We start from the raw sequence: 18,287 nt of genomic DNA, 5'->3' as shown, positions 1-18,287 counted from the left end.
TTCTTCTTCTTCTTTGATTGATTTATTTATTTTATGTATATGAGTACACTGTAGCTGTACAGATGGTTGTGAGCCTTCATGTGATTGTTGGGAATTTAATTTTTAGGACCTCTGCTCGCTCCGGTTAACCCTGCTCACTCTGGTTGGCCCTTCTCACTCCTGCCCAAAGATTTATTTACTGTTATACATAAATACACTGTAGGTGTCTTCAGATGCACCAGAAGAGGACGTCAGATCTCATTACAGGTGGTTGTGAGCCATCATGTGGTTGCTGGGATTTGAACTCAGGACTTGTGGAAGAGCAGTCAGTGCTCTTTCCCACTGAGCCATCTTGCCAGCCCCAAGTAGGGATTTCTGACCACACCTCATGCATTCTTCCCAAGCCGTGTTTGATCACTGAACCTTGGGTAATTCACAAATTCCTCAGCCATAGAGGGTTTTTACCTGTAGACTGGTACACCTGTCTATGGACATTGGGTGGGAGGCAACTTAACTGTCACATTTACTCAACCCCAACACTACCCATGCAACCCAGATGGTATCTAACTAGGTCTTCACCATCACCCCTGGACAGGTTCATCAATGCCAGGAGGCGCATCCTGCAGCCCATGCTTGATGCCAGCAACCCAGATCCTGCTCCCAAAGCCAAGAAAATCAAGTCTCAGCACCGGCCCACCCAAAGATTCTGGCCCAATTCCATTGCTGCCGGAGTCCTGCAACAGCAGGGTGGCACCCCAGGGACGAACCCTGATGGTAAGACCAGGCCTAAGGATGCCCTAGGTTGGGGCTGGTGGGGCCCCTGGAAAGCAAAGATTCAAGGGTGAATGTCTCCTTACCCAGGGTCCTGTCATTACTTTCCACAGTGCCTGCCCCCCTTCTTTTAGAAAGCTTACTAAGAAGGGATGTTCTGTGCACATTTTTTTGGTGTGTTTTTGTTATTCCTATTGTCTGTGTTTTGTTTTGTTTGAGACAGGATCTCATGTTGTCTGGCCTCAAACATCCTATATCACTGAGGCTATCCTTGTATTCTGATCCTCATGCCTCTGCTCTCTTAGTGCTAGGTTTCCAAATATGAGCCACCATACTCAGCTCTCATGTAAGTTTTAACAAACTTAAAGCAAGCTCACAAAGGAATGGGAGAGGGTGGTCCTCGGAGTCAGTGGCTGCTCAGAAGAGCGCCTTTCTCCTTGCTCGTCATACTCCCGAGTTTCCCAGTACAATCAGTATCTACTTAGCTCTCCAAGGGCAAGGCCATCTATAAATACCAAGGCAGGCAGCTGGCTTGTAAACAGAGGCCAAGAGAAGCTTTGTTCTTCCAGATTCTCCATCACACCCTCCATACATGCTTTCAAAGTGCTGGTTTCCTGGTAAACAATGAATAATTTAATCAGCAAGACATTTCTGAGGTTGTTGCATGAAGACCACTGTGTGGGCACTAGGGTGGAGACACCCGTGCACACGCATATCTGCAGGCATATGGCTACACACAGGTTCCTCTGTGACATGTCGCCATCTGTTGGGGTAAATTAGGAATAAATAGAGGGGGTGCTGGACAAATTTGCAGAAAATCCCAGTGCTAGCAGTGCTGACACAGTATCTGGAACCCATGACTTAGCAGAGGATGAAGATGAAGACAAGACTCAGTTTCCTCCTCTCCAGAATTCGATTCCAGGTTCCTGCTTTACAGAGTAGTTGGAGATTTTAATTAATTAATATATAAGTATAAGAAATGCTTCCTATACTTATATAGAGAATCCTAAGTATGTAGCAGCCTGGAGTGTTGCTGCCTGGGATGGTGCAGAAGAAGGTAAACAACGGAGGGATGGAGAGCTTCATGGCAGTGAACTGTCTCACTCAGGGTTTGGTGCTCTTACAAAGGCCCCATCAGCCCACAAGCCAGCCCATCCACCCTGTCCATCAGGAAGATTGCTGGGCCCAAGCAGCAGCCCTTGCCTTGTCCTAACCTTTGTCCTCTCCCATGCAGGTTCCATCAACTTAGACAACCTGCAGTCCCTGTCCTCAGACAATGCCACTATGGCCATGCAACAGGCAATGATGGCTGCACATGATGACTCGTTGGATGGGACAGAAGAAGAGGATGAAGATGATATGGAGGAGGAAGAAGAGGAGGAGGAGGAGCTAGAGGAGGAGGCTGATGAGCTACAGACAACGAATGTCAGCGACCTGGGCTTGGAACACAGTGACTCCCTGGAGTAGTCAGGCAGCCCAGATGGCACTGGTCACCGAGCAGAAAAGGAGTGTCATCAGGAGGGTTCAGGGTGGGGGGAGGGGATATGGGCAGGCAGCACTAAGAAAGTTGGGCCCTAGCTTCCCCGCATCATAGTTTGAAGACATGCAGAGGAGACACCCTGTTCCTTTCCAACCACCAGGCTTCAGTGAAAACCTAGTCCCAGACCCTCAGACTGCAGAGCACTCCATTGCTGGGGCCAGTGAAACAGCCTGTGAAGAAAGACAGCGTGAGATCTGGACTCACCAAATACCGGAGGACAGATGATACCCATGGCTCCACACGGAGAAGGACTTGATTTGTTTACAAGCACTGCCCTGTGGGGTGGACAGGCGCTGTTTGCAGAGCGGACCTGTGCTAAGGGGCAGACTTGGGAGGGAAGGATGAGAAAGAAGGGGTCTAACATTTTCCCCCAGGAGAGTCTGAGCTCCCTTGAAAGACACTCACGGACAGGAGGAAGCCCAAATGCATAACCAGTGGCCCGAGGAGTAGGAGGGCCTGAGACAACACCACACACTGCGTATCAGAGTGGGACACGGATGCACAGGGCTCCAACTTGCCCTACAGGGTCCCTGTCTCTAGGCACAGCAGCCATGGACTAAGGAGAGGGGGAAGGAAACCAAAGAGACTCCTTCTTCCTCTCTTGGAAATATATTGTCAGTGGGTCCAACCTGAAGAGGTTAAGAGCGACTCTCCATCTGGGTCAGCTGGAGGACCAAGCAGGTGGCAGAACCTGGATACGGAGCCATATTAAGGTGACTTTGGGGATCACAGCGGTCCCTAGGTGATCACATCACAGCTCCTGTCACAATAGGACCATGGTATCTTATTAGATGCTCCTACCCTCAGATGGAGTTCTTCAGAAACCCCAGCCCCCTCCGTAAACCTTTAGGGGTTCGTTTCACTCCGCAGGTCTCCGTGGTATCCCTCTGCTCCCAAGCTGACACTACCAGCTTCTGGCCTCCTTCTTCATTCTATTCTCCAGAGAAGGCAGAAGAAACGTTGGAAAGAAGCATTATCCCAATGGGAAGCCAGGGTCTGAAGAAGGTGCTGCTGATCTTCAGTACTCAGCAGAAGGGCAGAGGGGGTATGGCGCACAGCTGATCCGCACACACCATTGTGCTTGGCACTGGAGGAACTGGGGGCTCCTGGGAGGAAGCTTCCTCCCATCTGCCCTCACACACACCATGATTGGCATTTGCTCCTCCTGTCCCCTCCCACCCTACGGCTGTGAAAGACAGGACTAACCACATGTGTGTTTTCCATTGGGTTTAATGTGATGGATGTGCAGTTTCATTTGTAAATGTGCATTGGCCATCTCCTTCAGTGCTAGGATGTGAATGGCTATCTTGCTCAACCAGAGGGCACCTTTGCGACCTTCTGAGCCTTCTCCTCCTCTACTTGGTTGGGTGGAGCAAAAGGATAGTCACTTTTCTGAGGTCTCCCGGAAATGAATGTATTTCTCCCCCAAAAGAGCTGATATTTAATGTTTTACTAGGGATTTTTGAGAAACAAATAACCTTATTTATAATCTGGGTGATCCAATCATTTTTTTACTCCCTTTTGATGCCATACCTAGAGGAAAGGCAAGCTTTTTGGAGTGAGACTTTTGCAATCCACAGTGGGATAAAACATTTCCTCTTCTGGTTCATTTTCTTTATTAAAATACATACATCCACACATAAATTCTTCCACTCAGTGCCGTGACAAGCTCCCTTACTCAGCATGGACATGTGTGCATACGTGCACATGGATACACATGTCTACATCTCCCTCCCAGCCCCTTCCACCTGCCTAATGTTACGCAACCTCCTTCTGATGTATCCACCAAACCAGTACTGAATGTGGCCGCGAGTTTTCAGTAAACCTTATCACCTACCGAATACTGATGCACAGTTCTCTCTTCTTGTGACCGCCTTAGAGGTCCCTTATGACTTCAGTGGGACCCTGGGCCAGACAGAAACTGGAGGCCCAGCATACACCCCACTGAAATGACCACCCTCAGAAAGGTATGAAGTAGAGGGTTTTTGGAGTGACTTTTGTTAGCCTGTCTGAAGGGAAGGATGGTCCATTTTGACCTGCCTTGTGTGTGTCTACCTCTAAGAGCATAGAGGACAGAGAAAGCTCTGTACTGCCCTCTCCTGTCAGTTCTCTGCACTGCAGGTGAGAGCTCACTTCCGCAGCCTTCCTCCCACTTAGACCTTTGTATTCTCCACTGTTGCCCTAGGACTTTATCATCCAAGCTGGTGCTGACATGGCCTGCATTTCTCTCTCATATAGCTACCATCTTTCGTCCCACTGATAGAAAATGCTGGAACCTAAAAAGAGGTGTAGCCTAGGCTGCACCTTTAACCCTGACACTGATGTCCCAGGCAGGGTCTATCCCAGAATCCCAAAGGTCATTCTGCACTCCTTAGAGTCAGGCCAAGGATGCCAAAGGGGTCAGAAGTCATTCACAAGACGGTGACAAGCCCATTACAACCTCACCTCCCAAAACTGGAAAAATAAAGAGCTAAGCATTGTAAACTACATACGTTGTCCTAACCTTCTGAAGATGGAGGCAGGGGGATCAGAAAAGTTCAAGGCCATCCTTGGTCATATCACCAGTTAGAACACAGCCTGGAATATGTGAGACCTGTCTCAAAAAAATAAAACATAAGTAAAAAGAGAGGATTTGGGGAGACTTCATTATCATTTCAAGCAGAGGTTTCCAAGGAACACACACACACACACACACACACACACACACACACACACACATGCAAAGTTCAAAAAGACTGAAGATAAATGGCTCAGCAGTTAAGAGCACTTGCTGCCCTTGAGGGGAGGACCCAAGTTCAGTTCACAGCACTAACTCCAGTCAGGATACATTTCTCTGACCTCTGTAGGTACCAGGCAAGCACAGTGCATGTGACATGCATGTGGGCACTCACACATACAAATAAGAAAACTATATATGTGGAAAAATGTAAGAAAAATGTCCATGGACAAATTACCTGGATATTGTTAGCTGAGATAAATATCAACCAATTTAGTCCAACATTCTTAGTTAAATATACCATCCATTGTGTGAGAATGCATATCAGTATAGTTAAGGCTCTGAAAAGCCCTGCAGGAAAGAAGCCTGTTGAACCATTTAGTTGATCCTTATAATCATTTGCCACTGTTTCTGCTTCCTATTTTCAAGTCCCATATATTAAAGATTCCACAGAGCACACAGCAGGAAATAGGCCGAAAGACATGGTTCTCCTCCCGCAAGGTTTTCTATCCTGGTTTGCCATCTTTCAAGCCATGCGCCCAATTAAGAGAGGTTTTGTCTGTCTGTGTTCTCAGGAGGCAGCAAGTGCTTTGTCTGCATACTCCAAATGCTATCCAACCCAAGAGATGTTCCTTGTGATAATGACAGAAAGGGGATACTGGAGGTGGAAGTGGGATGAATTTTCCCTTTGTTCAAAACCAAACTGATATTAGAGTCCAAGAAACTCTTCAGTCTAGTTCTGCCCTTGACTCCCAGCCCACCAGGAAGGCCCTTTCAGGCTTGCAAATCCTGCTGAAGACTTAAAACAAACATCCTTGACCCAGGATGATTTACATAGGCCAGATGCCATCAATGACTGGCAGCCTGCATCCTGCTCAGTCTTGATCCTAATGAGCCCACTGTTGTTTCAGTACACACTTGTTAAACCCCCTCTCTGTCCTGGACTCTGCTCTACACACTAGGAATACAATTCTGGGCAATGAAGCCCTTCCAGGGAATTTGCATTCTTAAAGACTAGCTTAGAGCACAAGCTGATCATTCTGGGGCATTGATTTCTAACTTTGTCACTCAGAGTTGCCACCAAGAGTTGCTCAGGTCAAGTGTGGTATGCTCCAAGCAGTTGCTTTTAAGATTTTTGCACAAACATAAAATGGAAGATTACACATCTAAACATATGAGATCCTGGTCGCCCCTAAACGTCAGGCAGTTTGGGACTCACATTCCTGCATGACTGTGATTGGAGCAACTGAATAACTGCTGCCCTGAGATTCACTCTCCAAGTTATGACACCCTCACTTTTGTGGTAGCCCACTTCTGAGACTAGGTGAGCTGCGGTTATACTGGAACTCTCATTATATAGCTGGTTAGTTATGTGTCCTCTCTTTTCTCTAGAGTATGTTGGGTGTTTCAGTTTGGTTTGGCTTGGTTTGGGTTGGATTGGGTTGGTTTGGTTTGGTGGTATCAGGGCTTGAACCTAGGGCCTTGAAAATGCTAGGCAAATGTTCTATCACTGAGCTATCTCCCAATTCTCTCCTCTCTCTGTGTCTCTGTCTCTGTCTCTGTCTCTGTCTCTCTCTCTCTCTCTCTCTCTCTCTCTCTCTCTCTTTCTCTCTCCCTCTCTCTTTCTCTCTTTCTCTCTCTCCCCGTGTGTGTGTGGGGGGGGGGGTACTGAGCTATATCCCAATTTTTTCTGTGTGTCTCACTAATGTGCCCAGGCTGGCTCTATAGCACAGGTATGCCTTGAATTTATGGCATACCTGTGCCTCATCATTCCAAGGAGCTGGAATTACAGGGCTATACCAATAGGCCCAGTTCACTACATTTTATTCGGGGGGGGGAGGTTATTTCTTGATATATAGCACAGGGTGGACTGGAACAAGTTATGTATACTAGGCTAGCCCCAAACTCACTGTGCAGTACAGGCAACCTTTAATTTTTCATCGTCCTATCTCAGACCTAGTGCTGGCATTATAGGTACGCACCACAGTGCAAAGCTAAATAGATGTTTTATAAGAAAGGAAGTATTCATTTACACTCATTTCTCCATCAAAAATTAGAAAGCAAGATGGTCCAACAGGATTCTGCCTAGGAAACAAAATAGTAGAGAAAATATATCAGTGAAAATGCAGATAGCCCTTTGTTTCGGCAAATCTCCAACCCAAATAAGCCTGTGCAATGAAAACACAACTCAACTAATGTGAATACAAGCTGCTCGCCTAGATTGAGCAGATCTACGACTACACTGCTGTATTCCCCAGCTATGAGATCCCTTGTAACTTGCGGTTCTCCAGGCCGCGTGTTTCTGCTCCATTTTCCTTCTAGCTCCTCCTCTTCAGTCTTCCTCTTCTCATTCTCCCTAAAACTTTTCAGCTATAGCTTCCCTTCCACTGCCCAATCACCAGCTCTAGCCTTTATTTTACAAGTTAAAATGGGGAGAAGGTTCACATAAAGTCACCTGAGTACTCCTTGTCCCAGGCAGTCCCTCTCGGGGAAGCAGAATTAGCATCGAAATGTAAACAGCACCTGGGCAATCCACAGCAGCCCTCTTCTGGTACTCTGTACCTTAGCTCTTGTGTCCTACCTGCTGCTCTAGCCTTGACAGATAATCATGAGCTTTGGGGCAACAAAAACTATCATGACCAGTGTTTCCTCAGGAACATTGCTCATAGAAAACAGACTTCATGGTCCCTTTCAATGGCTCAGTGGGTAAAGGAACTTACCACCAAGCCTGACCATCTGAGTTCAATTCCTGGGGCTCACATGATGGAAAGTGAGAACTGAAACCTTCAAGTTGGCCTCTGACCTCCACACACATATGCTATGGCATATGTGACTCCCACATCAATATATTTAAAAAACAAAAACAAAAACAAAAACAAAAAACAAAACAGATTTCAGAGCTGGGCATATGCACGCACCTATAATCCAAGCACCTGGGAGATAGGGGCAGAGGATGGAAGAGTTTGAGCCCAGTTTGGGCTACATAAAGAGACCCCCACTTAAGAAGGGTAAAGGAAGGAGAGAAAGGGGAAGGGAAGGGAGGGGAGGAGTCTTCAGCTCCTCTTTCAAGTTTCTTCCCACATAACTTCTTTTCTTCTTCTTTCCATTTAGACTCCAACCTCCAACACCAATTATCCATTCACTGAGCTTCCATAGGTACCTACCATGTACATCATCCACCTGGGGTCAAAGGATAATTCAGTTTTGCAGAACATCACAGGTCAGGGGTTAAGTACCAAGACCACCCGGTCGTGCTGATTGTATCGCGCTGTGTGCTTCTTGGCATCTTATTTCTAGCCCACAAATGAGGCAAGTTTTATTACATGGCTTTCGAGTGTATCTTCTACTTTTATATTTCTCAGCCTCTCTCTGGGCTGATCTCATTTAGCCCCTTTGCAAATTAAATGCATCTCATTAAACTGAACCCATTTAGGACAATGCCCTTCAGGTGTGTGCATCTTCGTACATCTTTCATTTTAAGACAAGTGTTTGATTTATTTTCATCTCATTAAACTCTTTAAAATTATGTGCATCTCATTACACTCAGCATACTGAGATGACTTATTTCAGGTGTAGACATTACACCCAGCATTACCAGGCAGGAATATGATTTTTTTTTTTTGTTTCATTACAAGCCTTACAATTTATGTACATCTCATTACAATCAGCCATTTAAGACAATTCCCTTCAGTTGTATGGATCTCATTATACCTTTTCATTTTCTGATTTTTTTCATGTTATTTATTCAGAAGACTCACTTCAGGTGTGTATGTACCACTTCTCCCCCCACCCCACCCCCACCCCTCACAAAGGTTGTTTTCTTTATGTATGTGAGTACACTGTTGCTCTCCTCAGACATACCAGAAGGGGGCACCAGATCCCATTACAGATAGTTGATGGTTGTGAGCCACCATGTGGTTGCTGGAAGTTGAACTCAGGACCTCTAAAAGAGCAGTCAGTGCTCTTAACCACTGAGCCATCTCTCCAGCCTGTGTATATATCTCTTCTTCACCTGTTATTCATGTGCATTTCTGGTTGATTGTTTACATTGTTACATTGTAAAAATATTAACTCTATCAAACTACTTGAAGACCAGAATGACTAGCTTCTCTGGGTTTAATCAGGACTCTGCCAAAAATTTCTCTTATTATACAGGGACCATCAAAACCAACTGCCCAGCTGGAAAGATGGCTCAGCTGTTAAGAGCACTGACTGCTCTTCCAGAGGTCTTGAGTTCAATTCCCAGCAACCATGGTGACTCACAACCATCTGTAATGGAGTCTGATGCCTTCTTCTGGTGTGTCTGAAGACAGCAACAGTATTCTCACATATAAAATAAATAAATCTTAAAAAAACAAAACAAAACAACTGCCTTTGTTTGCACATTGAGGAAGTAGAAAGTGTCTAAGTTCCCTTTTGGTTCCTACACTGTAGATGCTGGCTCAACAGTTCTTAACATCTCCTGAAGAAGCAGCACAGATACCCGTGTCACCTGGGGAATTAGATGAGTATTACAACTCAGCTCCCAACATCTAGAGGGCTACATACTTCTACTCTACCCATTCATCCATCCATCCATCCATCCATCCATCCATTCATTTACTGGGAATGGAATCTGAGCTCTGGTCTCTAAGCTGTGCTCTAACACTGAGCATTCTTAAGACTGGAGTGTGTATCAATGGGTGCACCTGTTAGAAGAAGGTGAAATAGCTTTGCTGGCTTATGATGGAATCTCCGATGGAATCTCCCAGCTCCCTCCATGCTTAGTAGTTTTTGATATCTCTCCTCCAACCTGCCCTGAAGATTCTCAGCTGGAATGTACCTTAGAGTTGCTCATCAGGAGTTTTAGAGTTGAAAATCAAAATATTTGAACCAAAATGAACCAGTAGGTGCGTTTTCAATAGCACCTCTGAGATTCACAAAAGAATCTTCAGTCACTTGCTCCTGAAAATGCTGGATACTCTCAGCATTGTCCCACCAAGTTTGTGTTTGCAACTCAACAAGAATCTGAGCGAATAAATAAATCCCAGACAGAGACATGAGAACCAGTGAACCCATTTACCCATGGCAAATAGGAAGCTCAGGTCTACACACAAAGCATTGTGTCTCCTCCCACTCACTGCCCACGGCCTTCTAGGGTCAAGATTGCCACACACAGAGACAGCTTATTCCTCCATTCTCCACCCCAGATGTGAGAGCCGAGGCAGGAAGGGTTAAGTGTGCAGGTGCAGAAATGTTGCCTGACTCTGGGGCTCACCTGCTACAGGAAGCACTTCCCTGCAGGAAGTCTGTGGTGCTTATGGTTGTCTTGAATTCATCCCCGGTTGGTTTCCAGCTGTTGCAGCCAATCCTGACACTGGATCTTAACCCAGGCAGCATCCCTGAGTGACTCTGGGCTGCTTTGCCTGTTTCCTTCTCTGTCACTGCACCTGTCTCCTAGCCAGTGAAAATAGAACCTATTCTCTAAGCTCGAAATAGCTCTGACTTGACACCCTTCCTTTTCCACCACTTCTTGGGGTGAACCTGCTAAGGAATCAGAATACACCCGCCTCCTGCCTGCTGTTTCATCTCCTCTTCTCCAAACCTGAGGTGGGGGGGGGGGGGGGGGGTAGAGTGGAGGGAGTGGCTGGAGTTCTACAATCAGCCCCAGGATTTAATATGGATAGAGAGTTGGGCATCACTGCTCAAACCTGTAATCCCAGCACTTAGGAGGCTGAGGCAGGAGGATCAGTAATTTAATGCCAGCCTTTGTTACACAGAAAGTTTGAGGTTAGCCTGAACTACATAAGACTATATATCAAACAAACAAACAAACAAACAAACCAAACAAAAAACACAGAGGCAGTGAGATTCTGTGAATTCAAGACCAGCCTCCCCTACATAACACGTTCCAAGCCAGCAGAGTGTTTAAGTTGGGAGTGTGAGCCAGTGGAAGAGCAAATGTTTAGCATGGGTGAGACCCTGGGCTCAATCCCAGCACTGAAAGTAAAATTATTTAACCCAACATGTAGTGCAGCTAATATTCGAGTCCAAGGTCAAATCCACACTCCTTTCATGAGATAGTCTACCTCCATAAACCTTGGCTTGACCAGAGCCAGCCTAGGGGCTGAAGCCTTTCATCTCTGAAGACCTAGGAGGTGTTGCCTCACTGAGCATGCCCTCACCTGTCCCTCACAAAGGCCCTTGGATGAGACAGTACTCAAAGATGTTAGTTGCAGCCTCTGTCTGCCTTCCCACAGCAATCTCCCTTTGGGAACCAACAAGACAGAACCCATGTTTTCTGACTTAGGAAACTGCTTTCCACAGATCTCTGCTGAATAGTCGGGGTAGTTGGGAGGGGGAGTCAGGAAGCTGATCTTTGAAGGACAAGCTGCCCGAGATGGAGGAGTAGGCCATTGCCCTTTGCAGACGGTAGCACAGATGGAAGTTTAAGGTCTGTGTGTGTTGAGCAGAAGTGATGTGGAAGGGACAGATAAGACTTCTCCCCTGACCTGGGTAGAAAGCCAACCCCTCTCCCCCTTGCTGGGAGATCAAGGCCCAGTATTTAGGCTTTTTTTGCACTGTCCCTGGGCACAAGGACACAATCAGACTGGAAGATGGAGGAAGAACAAACCTCTGGGAGCTTTCAGACAAACTGGCATAGAACAGGTGTTCACACAGAAATGGGAGTCATCTCAGAGCTGAGGACTGGCCCAGAGCCCTGGGACACTGTCAGACCCAGCAACACTGGTGGTGGAGGATAATAAAATGATTATGTTCAAGGGAAAGAGAGGACAAAGGATGAAGTGAAAATGTGTACTGGACTGGAATGCAAACACCTGGCTCCTCACTTCTTCCAACATATGATTCGTTTTCCTGTTCTGGGACATGTGGGGGCAGGGACAGTAGAAGAGGAGGAGGAAGGATAGAGAGGAGAGAGGGTGGAGAGAGAGAGAGAGAGAGAGAGAGAGAGAGACAGAGACAGAGACAGAGAGAGAGACAGAGACAGAGACAGAGAGAGAGACTGAGAGAGAGAGACAGAGAGACAGAGAGACAGAGAGACAGAGAGAGAGAGAGAGAGAGACAGAGAGAGAGAGAGAGAGAGAGAGAGAGAGAGAAGCTTGTGTCCCTGGGGTTTTTTCAGACAAAGCTATTATCGAAATGCCAACCTGCTCCTGCCTGGCCAATTTACATATTCCACGCTGAGCTCTTGGAAGCAGGATGAATATGCATGAGGGCTTGAGTAGAATGTGAGGTTGCCAGGCTGTGGCCTAAGGTGGCTCATTGTTCTTCAGAAGCAAGGCGTTAAAAAGCCACAGCACCTCCCTGGGTCAGCAGAATGGCCTGTGCTTCCCCTCCCAAAGGATAGAAGAGACCAGACCCCAGGCTCAGACAGAAATCCAATGGATGACGATCCTCTCAGCCTCACAAAGAAATATATAATCAGACGCCATCAAGAATGGGAGTGTCTCTTCTCTAAAAGTAGCATCTAATTACCCCCCTCTCATGAATGCTAATCTTGGAGGCTGTCTCAGGGATGAGAGTTACCTCTCCTCGCTTCCAGGAAATGAGGCTCCTCTCCGTATTTCTTGCTTTCTGAACAGGAAAAACTGGCACTCTGGGATGCCCCAGCTTTCAACCTCCTATGTAGATCCTATAATGTTCTCGGTGGCCAGGTTTTGGTGGGAGAGCCTCGGACATGATTGTTGCTCAGCAGTGTGGACAAGAGAGTTTCAGTCAAGTACTTGAAGCAATAAGTTATAATGTATCTTAAGGCACCTGGTATGTGCTAAGGGTATAGATCAGTTGGAAGAGTATGCCTCTCTTGGGCAGTCCTTGGTTTGATGCTAAGCATATACACACCTTACAGTAGAGGATCATGCCTACTCATTGACAGTCTACAGCTCCTCATGACCACTGACTGAAGATAGTTCTACACCAGATGTTGTAGTGAGAGTGGAAAGCTCTTGTAATTTCACAGAAAATTCCAGTTCGCCCTACAAAACTTAGAGCCAACAAAACACTTGTCGTGTTGCTTTCATCCTGAAAGATCACTGCTGTCTGCCATCCTAAAACAGATAGAGAAGGTTGGAGAAATGCCCAGCCCAGCCCACCCCATCTTATGCTTCCACTCCACATAATTAAAGGCTGGCCTCCAGCACCATAATGACTTTTCTTCCTGGGACATGATCCGACTAGATTTAGAAAAAGCTTTTAATAGAAACACACTTGAGTTCAGGAACTTCCCAGTCACCTGACCACTAACCTACCTAGGAGGCTCCTGATAGGTGGGACTCTCCACTATTGATTGACTGTTGAAAACCTAAACTTGGTGTGGGTTTTGTTGATGGAATGTGATGGGCCCTGAAATGCAGCTCACCATTTGGGCTTCCCCTCCAGCCCATTTCTTTTATGATACTCCAAAATGTTGGGGGCAGGGGAGAGACTGGGGATGGGGGAGGAGAGGGAGGAGCCTGAAAAGAGCATTGGTTTCATGTCTTAACACTGTCTGAGCCTTCCTTGGGTTCAGGAATCATGCAGAGCTCCAGGCACCCTGAAGAATTAAAGCAAATCTTTCCCCGTATTTGATGTGAACACTAGCTATGGGGAAGGTCAGGGATTTTGTCTCTCCTCTAGGTGTGGTCAGTACTGCTGGACACCAAACCTTGTCTCATGGGGACAGAGGGAAAGAAGGGTAGGTAGAACAAAATCTTGATGGATGGCTTTCACATTCTCTCTCAGAAAAGGTGAGAAAACGGAGGCCCCCTTCTCCCCTCTCCCTGATAACCTCCTCCTGCAATAAGAGGGTCCCAGACACTTGAGGTTTATTTTTAACCACCACTTCCTTTGATTAGCTTGTCTCCAGTTGCTTCAGACACCTGCTGGCAGGATAAATTGGGGGAAAAGAAGTGGCTGACCCAGATCCGATAAACCCAAGGCAGGAAGAAAAGCTGAGGGGAGGGGGGCGTCCACTAGTTCCCTTTTGCTGAAATGGATGAAAAACCCAATAACAGGTAAAATGTTAAATTCCCCAATGATCTTGTGTCACCAGTGATCTTTGTCATCTGTAGCCTTAGGACTGATGAGTTTCAGAATTGAGGTTACCTTTGTTTTGTCAAAAGTCTGGTGTCAGTGTGTGGATTCTAATGATGTGTATGTGTGCTTTGTAGTCTCTTCTACCTTAGGTGACAACCCTGGGGGGGGGGGCGGTTCTATGAATAGCTTGGTGCTATAAACACACATGATGGAGCTGCGGGTACTCTGGTAGCTTTCCTGGTAGAGTAAGACCCTCCTCCTTCGCCCCCTCTCCCCAAACATTGCCCCTTTTCTGCCAAAAAAAAAAAAAAAAAAGCAGAAGCCAGAGAAAACAGTGCCAGAGAACCCACCATGTCTGTCTTCACTGTCATCAGGTTTTGCATGTAGGAGCCCAGGTGGTTAAGCAGGCACCATGTCCCCAAAGCATCAGTGAACATCTACTTGGATGAGACCAAAGTGTCAGTCCATCTCTACTATGTCCTAAATAGCCTCAGGCGAGTTGCTGAGCATCTCTCTCTCTCTCTCTCTCCCTGAAAAACCCAGAAGGTATGAATCCATACGTGCTTGTGACTCTAGGTTGCTGTAATGTAAGACAATGTGTAGATGGGGGGGGGGGGCTGAAGAGATGGCTCAGCAGTGAAGAGCACTGACTGTGCTTCCAGAGTTCCTGAGTTCAATTCCCAACCACCACACGGTGACTCACAACCATCTCTAATGGGATCCAATGCCCTCTTCTGGTGTGTGTCTGAAGACATCGACATACTCATATACATAAAATAAATAAATCTTAAAAAAAAAAAAAAAAAGGACAATGTATAGAAAGTGATAGGGCTGGCAGCTGGCACTGAGGGACCACCCAATGTGTATGTATAGATACATTTGAAAGCCATTTGTATGGGACCTGCAGGGTTAGTATCATGCAAGGTAGGAAATGAAAGGGGGTGGGATTCAGGCTATGCTTAGACAAAATCAGCATCCAGGATACTAGGACGGCATTCACCTGCTGGTTATTGAAGCTGACAGATGCCTACTATCAAAGTCAGAGACTATATGGAGGAGTCAGTGCCACTGGTCCTCAGGGGTTCAGGAAGGAGGAGCGATGTTACAAGATGGCCCACAGGCCACTGAGGGCAGACAAGGAGTGATGATAAATCTCAGTGGAGGAAAGAGATGTAGTTGAGGTCAGCAAAACTACTTCCCTCCAGCCCCTGTGCTCCAAGGTCCCTGAAATCCAACCTGACACCCCAATAAGAGGCACTGCAACTTTTTGGCACATCCCTGGGATTCTGTATCTCTTCCTAGCCTCAGACTAACTAGTTTCTACCACACATTTCCAAGCAGTAGAAACTTAGGAGACCACAGATAGCCTCCTTTTGTAGAGTAGGCAACCTTACTACATCACATGACCCCATCAGTGCCCACCACTGGGCATCAGTGCCATGGCCACAGACCAGCATCTGAGGACAGTCAGACATCATTTCCCTAGAGGGTTTAGATCACAGAGCCAGTGGACACCACTCTTCAAAAAGCATGAAGAATATTAATTAAATGAAGGTTTATTTCAAAATTAGTCTTAAGAGTATAAGCTGGGTTGAGGGCTGGAGCCAGACTACATAATGAGTGGTGAGGGCACCTGTCTTCCCCAACACAGGTGGAGAGGGGGCAGAGTCACTGGCCCTGCGCCCGATCATGCATCCAATGATTACTAGCACTAGAAGCCAACAGCAAAGGATCCCGCGCACGGTTGCTCATGTTTAATCCAGGTTAAGCTATACACGTTTAAATACACGCCGGAGGTTACGTGGTGTCATGCAATCCCAGTGATGGAATGACTTTCTTGCTCAGTGACCTCCTGCAGTGAGGCTGCTCCAAAGGTGAGGTTAGGTTGGACAGAGCACTGAAACGAGAAGAGAAGAGAGGTCATGCAGGGATCACACTGAGCAGAGAGCCACCCAGAGGACCAGGCAATGACTGCAGCCCTGAGTCATCCCTCCAAGGACAGAAGAGAATGACAGGTGTCCACTACAATATCAAATCTGCTACTGTAGTCTTCAGGGCCCATGGATCTAATTCTGTGGCTTTAAGAAAATGCCTTCCTTTTCCATTCTTGTTCTTCACCCACGTACTAGGATATACCTTGCTACTCATAGGTTGCTGAGAAACTTGTAAAATACACTCTGTAAATATTAACTACTTTTATAAATTCACTGACATTTCAGTGGGTCACATGTGCTCACCAATGTCACATAACCCATCTCTACAAACTTCTTTGAAAAACTTCTGTTCTTGCAAAGTCTTTAAGAGTCACAAGTTCTTCCTAATTTTTATCCTAAATTCTTCCTATTGAAATTTAACATTAATCTCCCTGATCCTCATAGAAAGAGTACAGTTTGGTATTTCATAACCAGTTTCCATAAACTTCCTGTAATTCTTCTAAGTTTTGTATGAATGTGGAGCAAGAATTCATAAGATGTTGGGTCTAGACCGTGTGTTGTCATCGGTGGCCAGTAACAGACTAAAAGAAGACACACACAGACAGTGTAGGGTTCTTCACAGGGGTCTACAACCACATACCATGTCTGTTTGGCAAAAGACCAGAGCTTGGATCTGATCAAGACTCTTGTTCCATTAGTTATAATAAATAAAGGAGACAGAAGTATAGACTAAATTATACCTTGAGCTGAAATTAAGAAGAATCTAGGACAAAGATATCCTACAACTTAACAAATGAATTTAAAAGGGGGAAGGGAAGGCTATAGTTGTTGCTGTTGTTGTTGTTGTTGTTGTTTTTAAGATACATTATTGGCTGGGCATAGTGCTGATCCCAGCACTTAGAAGGTGAAGGCAGGAAAGCCAGAATTTCAAGGTCTTCCTCAGCTACATAGAGAGTTTGAGGCCATCCTGGGCTGCGTGAGATCCTGGAGGATGGATGGAGAGATAGAGAGAGAAAGAGTAGAGAGTAAGGGTAGGGGGTGACTGAGACACAAAGACATACAGACAGACTTAGGAGATAGATAATCAAATTTTATGGACCTTTGTCAGGACCTGATGTAAACAAATAAACTTAAAACATTGTATGGGAGAAACTTAGGTGAGCTAGACAGTGATTAGGTCGCCAATGCCACTCAGTATGCTTAATTTTGTAGTTGTAGCCTTCCCTCTTCCCCCTCTGTTGTTCTGGAAATGGATCCCAGGGCCTCATACTTGCCAGGCAAGAACTCTACAACAGAGCATCATCTCAGCTCTAACTCTTTAGTTGTGACAATGGCATTGTGGCTATGTGTCCAGTTCTTAGGAATATACACTGAAATATTTATGGATGAAAAATACTAACAGGAATTTGCTTCAAAACAATATTCCTGGTTAAGACTTTATAAGACTGGTGTGGGCTGGAGACATGGCTCAAGAGTTAAGAACACTGGCTGCTCTTCCTGAAGGTCTGTAACTCCTGTCCCAAGGGGCCTGATTCCCTCTTCTGGCCTCTTTGGGCACACACAAGGTGAACAAACATGCAGGGACTCTACACATAAAAAAAAAAATTTAAAGGATTGGCTGTGAGTTAATGAAGCTGGAAGATAAGAACCATCTTTCTGTTGCCTGCACTGAAAACTTCCATAGTAAAATGTTCAAAAAGAAGCTACAGAATAGTAACTGTCACTCAATGCAAGACTGCTTGCCTGGCATTAATGAGCCCTGGGTGTCCAGTAGTACTCTCTTTCATAAAGTTATGAAGAGACAAACTTAATCATGACATCATTATCCTTTCAAGTACTGAAAGTCTTAACTTATTTTCAGGCTTTGTTTTTCCCAACCAAATATGACATGATGCAAGAGCCATCAGATTTCTTCACAGTAAAGTTGTTTGTTGGTGTCCTGTTCCTCAGGAGGACTCATAGTGGTGACCTGAAGTAACAGAATCTCTTCAGACCTGCTAGTGACACCCATTACCTCGAAGCCCTCATGATGACCATGTGGTGTATGTGACTACTGCATGGTTGGCCTGGTGTGGGTGTTCCAAGAGAGTTTCGGCATGAGCTCCCCAGCTTGAGCAGGAACTCAGAGGAGCCTTCTGTTCTGGGAGGAGGGCAGCTGCTCTCACCTTTTAAAATGTAGTCCGTTAGCAAAGTAGGCACCTTCTCGTTATCCTCCTTCATGGCAAAGAGAACTAGGGAAGGAGAGAGAGGGAGATATGGGCCAAGATTCTATCAGGGGTATGAAACTTAATTCTAAGGCTAGACAACTCCCACCCTACGCAACAGAGAAATG

The 18,287-nt window shown here is 46.0% G+C and overlaps 2 protein-coding genes across 10 annotated transcripts in view; one reads left to right on the top strand and one right to left on the bottom strand.

Annotated features, from left to right (window-relative positions):
* Positions 1-4,907, top strand: part of Pknox2 (PBX/knotted 1 homeobox 2) — a 268,744-nt gene extending 263,837 nt beyond the window's left edge. For 7 of the 8 annotated variants that reach the window (XM_031345929.1, XM_031345922.1, XM_031345928.1 and 4 more), the window contains 2 exons: positions 575-753; positions 1,985-4,907. In XM_031345929.1, coding sequence (XP_031201789.1) covers positions 575-753; positions 1,985-2,217 — 412 coding nt within the window. In that variant the 3' untranslated portion in view covers positions 2,218-4,907. The remainder of the gene's footprint in view (positions 1-574; positions 754-1,984) is intronic. The other variant, XM_031345925.1, reaches the window with a different exon arrangement.
* A 10,649-nt stretch (positions 4,908-15,556) lies between these two features.
* The window catches only part of Fez1 (fasciculation and elongation protein zeta 1), a 47,840-nt gene continuing 45,109 nt past the window's right edge, over positions 15,557-18,287 (bottom strand). The window contains exons 9-10 of one of the 2 annotated variants that reach the window (XM_031343961.1): positions 18,121-18,186; positions 15,558-15,918 (exon numbers count right to left, since the gene is read on the bottom strand). In XM_031343961.1, the coding sequence (XP_031199821.1) occupies positions 15,902-15,918; positions 18,121-18,186 (83 nt within the window). In that variant the 3' untranslated portion in view covers positions 15,558-15,901. Of the gene's footprint in view, positions 15,919-18,120; positions 18,187-18,287 lie in introns of both variants that reach the window. The other variant, XM_031343962.1, reaches the window with a different exon arrangement.

Source organism: Mastomys coucha, unplaced genomic scaffold (genome assembly GCF_008632895.1).
Source record: "Mastomys coucha isolate ucsf_1 unplaced genomic scaffold, UCSF_Mcou_1 pScaffold23, whole genome shotgun sequence".
Taxonomy (NCBI): domain Eukaryota; kingdom Metazoa; phylum Chordata; class Mammalia; order Rodentia; family Muridae; genus Mastomys; species Mastomys coucha.
Note: the sequence above shows the minus strand (reverse complement) of the source record. Positions and strands in the feature narration are given on the sequence as shown.